Source organism: Babylonia areolata, chromosome 20 (assembly GCF_041734735.1).
Source record: "Babylonia areolata isolate BAREFJ2019XMU chromosome 20, ASM4173473v1, whole genome shotgun sequence".
Classification (NCBI taxonomy): Eukaryota; Metazoa; Mollusca; class Gastropoda; order Neogastropoda; family Buccinidae; genus Babylonia; species Babylonia areolata.
Window position 1 is genome coordinate 50,670,241 of NC_134895.1, and position 7,500 is coordinate 50,677,740.

Sequence of the window (7,500 nt, forward strand, 5' to 3'; positions counted from 1 at the left end):
TGTGTGTGTGTACATATCTATTTATTTATTTATTCATTTATTTATTTATCATGTGTGTATTTGTATTCATGCGTGTGTGTATGTATGTATGTGTGTGTGCCCAGAAAGTCCGTCAGAGTGTGTATGTGTGTGTGCGTACATGTGTGTGTGTGCGCACGCGCGTGTGTGTGAACATGTGTGAGTGCGTGCATAAAAGGGAGAGAGAGAGAGTCCGTCTGTCTGTCTGTGTGTGTGTGTTTTTTTGTGTTTTTTGTTGTTGTTTTTTTAAAGCGAAATCACCTTTCTTATACAAGAACCTGTTTACCTCCTCTCACCTCTCCCCTCCCACACCCACCCCACCTACGACATCTCCACCACGCCCACGCCCCTGCATATTTGTTTTTATTTGTATGTGTGTGGCTTTGTTGTTCACCACTATATATATATATATATATATGTGTGTGTGTGTGTGTGTGTGTGTGTGTGTGTGTGTGTGTGTGTGTGTGTGTGTGTGTGTGTGTGTGTGTGTGTGTGTGGGTGTGCACGCACGCATATGAGCACCTATTTCATTCTGTGTACCTACTTAAATGCGTAAACTCAAGTAAGACATAGGGAGAGAGAGAGAGAGACAGATAGACAGACAGACAGACAGACAGACAAACCCACAGAGAGAGAAAGAGAGCTTCAGTTTCAGTTTCAGTTTCTTAAGGAGGCGTCACTGCGTTCGGACAAATCCATATACGCTACGCCCTATCTGCTCGGCAGACACCAGACAGCGGTATAACCCATCGCGCTTGTCAGGCCTTGAGTGCATGTTTATATATTTGTGTACCTAGGGTGGATTTCATTTTAGATAATTTTGCCAGAGGACAACACTTTTGCTGCCATTGGTTCTTTTTCTGTGCGCAAAGTGCGTGCTGCACACGGGATTCGGTTTATTGCCTCATCCGAATAACCAGACGTTGCTCAGTTTGATTTTCCAGTCAAACATGGGAAAGGGCGAGAGCAGGATTCGAACCCACACCCTCACGGACTCTCTATATTGGCAGCTGAACGTCTTAACCATTCTGCCACCTTCCTCCTATGAGAGAGAGAGGAGAGGGGGGGGGGCTAGACAGAGAGACATAGGAGACAGAGAGGCGCAATAGCTGAATGGTTAACTCACTCTACACGGACCCCTCGGATGTCCAGTGGGTGTTTCAATGACCCAACCTTTAGCTTCCGTCGTCAGAATTGTGGTATTCTTTGTCAACATTCACCTATTCAGTACAAGAGCCTTCCGCTTGCAATATTTTGATGGTGGTAATTGGGGTGAAACGCTGTTAACGTCGTCTCTTTCGCCGTTCGTATGGAGAGAGTTAAAGCGTCGACCGAGGATATAAGTATCCATATCATTATTGTCATCATCATCATCATTATTATTACTGTTTTTGTGACAACATACTAATTTTTCAATGTGAAATTCGGGCTGCTGTTCCGGGGAAAAGCACGTCTCCACAACACAACTTCAGTCATTTCACCCCCTTTTTTTTCTATTCGTAAGTATATCGTGTTTCATCATCAAACATGACTTTCTCTTCGTAAGTTTGCCAAGGACAACCCTCTTGTTGCCGTGGGTTCTTTTACGTGCGCTAAGCGTATGCTGTACACTGGGACTCGGTTCTTCGTCTCCCCTTTGAACCTTGTAAACAGTTTTTTTTATTTGAACAATATTTCAACATACCTAAACCTGAATTAGACAAGCAACTAGAAAATACCAGAATAATGTCATGACAATATATATATATATATATATATATATATATACATACATATATATATATATATATATATATATATATATATATATATATATAACAAAGTTGAAAACCAACACATATTTTGTTAAACACACAAAAAAAATAAAAAAAATCTGAATTTTCGCTGTCACCCGGCAGTTTGGTCACAGACTACACTAATCTATATACCCTATGTATATATATATATATATATAGAGAGAGAGAGAGAGAGAGAGAGAGTCTTTCAATGTGTAATGGGTGTCTTCACTTGTTGAGATCAATGAATTAATCAAATGATGATGTTTAAGTTAAGGGGACAATGGTGGACAGATGAGACATGGCACAGGACAAGAATGGGCAAGAGATTGAGATAAAGCAAAAACTTTAGGCTGTGCGCGCATGACAGGCAAACTCATGAAGCGTTCCTTTTTATTTACACACACACACACACACACATTTGATGGCCTAGAGGTAACGCGTCCGCCTAGGAAGCGAGAGAATCTGAGCACACTGGTTCGAATCACGGCTCAGCCGCCGATATCTTCTCCCCCTCCACTAGACCTTGAGTGGTGGTCTGGACGCTAGTCATTCGGATGAGACGATAAACCGTGGTCCCGTATGCAGCATGCACTTAGCGCACGTAAAACAACCCACGGCAACAAAAGAGTTGTTGCTGGCAAAATTCTGTAGAAAAATCCACTTCGATAGGAAAAACAAATAAAACTGCACGCAGGAAAAAAAACAAAAACAAACGAGTATCGTGAGGTACACGGGGCCGTTGTGAAAGCTTAAAAAAAAAAAAAAAAAAAATGGGTGGCGCTGTAGTGTAGCGACTCGTTCTCCCTCGGGAGAGCAGCCCGAATTTCACACAGAGAAATCTGTTGTGATAAAAAGAAATACAAATACAAATACAAACATATATATGTGTGTGCATGCATGCATGTACTCAAGGCCTGGCTAAGCGCATCGGGTTATGCTCCTGGTCCTTTGCCAAGCGGATGTGGTGTAGCGCACATGGATTTGTCCGAACGCAGTGACGCCTCCTCAAGAGGCTGAAACAAACTGAGTACGCAAAGAGGTTCACTGCTGACATCTTTATCAGCTTGTTCTATCAATATAACCTCGGTCAGAGACCACGCTCTAAGCGCATTATTGTATTTCTCTTTTTTTCTTCTTTTTTTTCTTTTTCTTTTTGTCACAACAGATTTCTCTGAGTGAAATTCGGGCTGCTTTCCCCAGGGACAGCGCGTCGCTACACTGAGAGCGCCACCCTTTTTTTTTTTTCCTGCGTGCAGTTTTTTTGTTTTTTTTCTCCTGCGTGCAGTTTTTTTGTTGTTTTTTTTTCCTATCGAAATGGACAACCCTTTTGTTGCTGTGGGTTCTTTTACGTGCGTTAAGTGTATGCTGCAAACGGGACCTCGATTTATCGTCTCATCCGAATGACTAGTGTCCAAACCTCCACTGAAAGTCTAGCGGAGGGGGAGAAAATATTGGCGACTGAACCGTGTATTCGAACAAGCGCGCTCAGATTCTTTCGCTTCCTTGGCGGACACGTTACCTCTTGGCCATCACTCCACTATGACGGAGTAATTTGTCAGAGGCTGCCTATCTGGGTTGAGCCGAATGAGCGCTGCCTTTAGGCACACATCATTCGTTTCCTGTGTTATTCAGTCAGACTTCCGTCACACCAAAAAACCCAACCCTTCTCCCCCTCTCCCCCTCCCCCACACACACTAACACACGCACACACACATATATACACATACATTCACTCACTCTCACACACACAATAACACACGCACACACAATAACACACACACACACACACGCACACACATACACACACACACAAACACACGCACACACACACACTCACACATAGGCGCACACACACACACACACACACACACACACACACACACACACACACACACACGTACACACATATATCAGAGTAGATTTTTACTTCAGAATTTTACCAGGAACAAATCTCTTGGTTGTCTCGGGTTCTTTTACGTGCGCAAAGCGCATGCTACACACGGGACCTCTTCTTATTTTATTGTCTCATCCGAATGACTATCATCTACACCAGCACTCGAGGCGGACAGTGGACAGGCAGAATAACATGGCACATGTGGGATTCGATCCTGTGCACTCAGATTCCCTCACTTCCTAGGCGATGCTTGGCCATCAGGCCACTTCTCTGCTTTACCAAGACCCTTGGACCACTGTCGTGCCCGACGCTCAGCTTATACCACAGATTGGCGTAAGCTTACAGTTGGGGCCAACTGCGAAGTGAGAAGTAATGAGTATGATCAATGGTTTCTCCATTGCAATGGGAAGTCATTAATTTACAGTTTAGTCTTTTGTGAAGGACTATCGCTCTTCAAGTTTTGCACTGGCTGTTAGTACTGCCAACCCAACCCCCCAAACTCTGTCGGCTCCCCAGACACCCCCACCCCCGACCCCTCCCCCCCCACACACACACCACCACCACTCACCAGATAGTAAGCCATGAGCATCTTCCGACCTCCCCGCTCCGTCAGCCCCTCCAGGGCCATCATGTCATCCATGGAGAAGGAGAGCTCCTCCACTGGGCCACGGTCACCCTCCTCCAGGCGGATCAGCACGGGAGCCACCTGCACAGCCTCCACCAGAGGCACGTGTTCCTGAGACCATCGGCAGCTGCTCTTCCTTCTACTGCCGCTGGTGGTGGTCATGCTGGTGGTGGTGGTGGTGGTGGTGGTGGTGTTTGTGTTCGACTTCTGTTGCTGCTGCTGTTGCTTTTGGAGCTGGTGGTGGTGTGGTTGTGGTTGTGGTGGTTTCTGTTGTAGTTGTAGTGGCGTTTTCTGCCTCTGCTGCTGCTGCTGTTGCTGTTGTTGTTGCTGCTGCTGCTTCTGCTGCTGTTGGTGGTGGTGGTGGTGCGGTTGTTGTTGTTGCTGCTGCTGCTGCTTCTGCTGTTGTTGCAGTTGTTGTGGTGGTTTCTGTTGTATTGGTGATGGTTGTTTCTGCTGCTGCTGTAGCTGTTGTTTTTGCTGCTGCTGCTGCTGAGGATTGTGAGGGGACTTCCCTTTGCTGGCTGCAGCTTTGGCGGCTGCTTCTGCTGCCATTGCTGCTATTGCTGCCTGCACTACCCCCCGTCCTCCTCCTGCTCCTCCTCCTCTTCCTCCATTTCCGTGTGTTGGGGAAGTTGGCGCGTTTCCGTTGTTCTCGTTGTAGTAGGTGTTGTTTTTGTCGTTGTTGGCCATTTCTGTTCTAGCTGCGGGCCAGGAGTTGGGGGTGGGTGGGGGCGAAAGACAAGCCCAAAGTTGTGTGAAAAGCTAAGTAATAATGATAATGACAATGACAATGATGGTGATGATGATGATGATGATAGTAATAATAATAACAACAACAATAATAATAATAGTAATGATAATAATGAACATGATGATGATAATAGAAATAATAATAATGACAACAGTAATGATAACATCAACAATAACAAGAGGCAAAGCCTTCAAGACTCACTTGTGCTTCGCGCTTTAGCCAGTAAAGGAATCATGAAGAGAAAAAAAAAAGAAATAAAAAAAATCGTTGAAAAGTGCTCTGTGTTAAATATGATATATAAGATAAGCTTGGGAGAATTTTTTTTAAGGCATGCGAGCGGGATCGAACCATGCATGTTCAGTTCCGAAGCAAGCAGACCAATCCCCACTCCTGCAGCGCATCTGTCGTCATTTGACTAAATCAAATACTTAACTCACTCAGTACGGCCAGTCCTCTCTTCTCCTCTACACAGACCCCTCGGATGTTCAGTGGGTGTCTCAATGACCCAACCTTTAACTTCCGTCGTCAGAATTGTGGTAGTCTTTGTAAACATTCACCTCTTCAGTATAAGAGCCTTCCGCTTGCAATATTTTGATGGTGGTAATTGGGGTGAAACGCTGTTAACGTCGTCTCTTTCGCCGTTCGTATGGAGAGAGTTTTAAAGCAATGTTGACATTTTCTTCTTCGTGTGGTTAATAGATGTGGACGTAATAGCGCCGTTTAAATCATGTTTTATCATATCTCGATTAGTCTTATATTTCGACGGTAAAGGAGACGTTGCCATCGCTTCAAGCACACCGCAACACATGGTAGATCTCTAGATCTGCACAAACCAGTCTACAATGGGCTGAAAGAAACGACTGATTCAATTTTTCTTTTATGTTCATTCCAATTCATTCCAGTTATTCCAGTTGTATGCAATAAACACGTCGATGGTGTAGTTAGTATCACTGCATGTGTTCTGTCCAGAATTTGTATTTCTTTTTTTTTTTAAATTGTGAACAAAATAATTGAGGTCATGTTGTCTTCGAACACAACCTACCTTCTAGTAGGTCTGACTCATTAGAATTTTCGGATTTTGGAAAGTATCTCAACGAAATAAACCGTTAATGATTCGGAAATACGTCTTAATTGGTATGACTGTGAAGATTGTTTTTCATACGATGTTTAAGCCTTTTTCTCTCTCTCTTTTTTTTTAATACTTATTTTAATGATTCCATTTTGATATGTTGACATTTTCTACAACAACAACAAAACCAAATCTTAATGGACATTTACGAAGAAAGAAAAAACATTTTTTTAAAGCATTATCAACAGATTGACAGACAGAAACAGCCAAACAGCTGGATTATACATAGGATCGTTATCATCGTGGAGTATTATTATTCATTTCTTAAGATCTTACACAAGCTGTTAAGGAATACAAACTGTCAAGTATCTTAGAGTATGTGAACATTCACACTCATTTCATACGAATATAAAAAATAATAATAATAAATAAATATTGGTGGTTAATTTTGGTTAATCATGAACAGGTTACTAATCATTTTGTGATCAATAATTTGTAAGGCAGCCATCTGGCAGAGAAAGTGGTATAATTAAAAGTTGAAATATGCATTATATTCTTTAATTCTATGTCGAGTTTTTAATTTGTTATAATATTTGTGGAAAGCTGTTTTCAATTTTACATAAATATAAGTAATACTTTGCAAACAATATTATAAAACACAAAACAGCATCAGTTGTTATTGTCACATCATATCCAAATAACACAAGTGATTCTGTTAACTTTGAATTTCCCGCGTTTACACATCTCTCTTATCAAATCTGTAAAAGCGTTCCAAAACATTTGCACACAATTGCACTTCCAAAAAGCATGATCAATACTGTCTTTGTATTTTCTACAAAAACTACAGTTGTTATTATCTTTAACACCAATCTCTTTTGAAATAATTTTTGTACATAGACATCTGTGTATCATTTTCGGCTGAAACCATTTCAGTTTTGCATCGACTATCTTGTGTACATGCATAAAACAAGATTTCCTGTTATGATGCATTGAAAGCTTTAAGTCCCACTTATTACAACATTTTGGTTTCATATTGTTTTCAATCAACATATTATAATATGGTCTTGAGCCTTTAGAAAAAAAGAAATAAGTGTTTGAAGCAGAGCGAAGTATTTGTGTGTCTGTTGCTATCCACATTAACAATATACTTTTTAACTAATTCGTTTATTGCCGATTTATAGCCAGCATAAGTAAGGAAATCAATGTGCAAATCATATTTTTCTTTGAAGCGTGCATATGAAAGAACTTTACCATCATCATCAAAAAACTGTGCAAGACAATACACATGATTACTGAGCAGTCTGGATATAATGTACTTGTTATCAATTAGCACACGATTATTATTACACATTGGCTCAGCGAGCA

At 41.8% G+C, this 7,500-nt stretch overlaps 1 protein-coding gene across 3 annotated transcripts in view; it reads right to left on the bottom strand.

Annotated features, from left to right (window-relative positions):
- Positions 1-7,500, bottom strand: part of LOC143294697 (uncharacterized) — a 41,276-nt gene that overhangs the window by 31,875 nt on the left and 1,901 nt on the right. For all 3 annotated transcript variants that reach the window (XM_076606099.1, XM_076606101.1, XM_076606098.1), the window contains exon 2: positions 4,259-5,016. In XM_076606099.1, coding sequence (XP_076462214.1) covers positions 4,259-5,005 — 747 coding nt within the window. In that variant the 5' untranslated portion in view covers positions 5,006-5,016. The remainder of the gene's footprint in view (positions 1-4,258; positions 5,017-7,500) is intronic.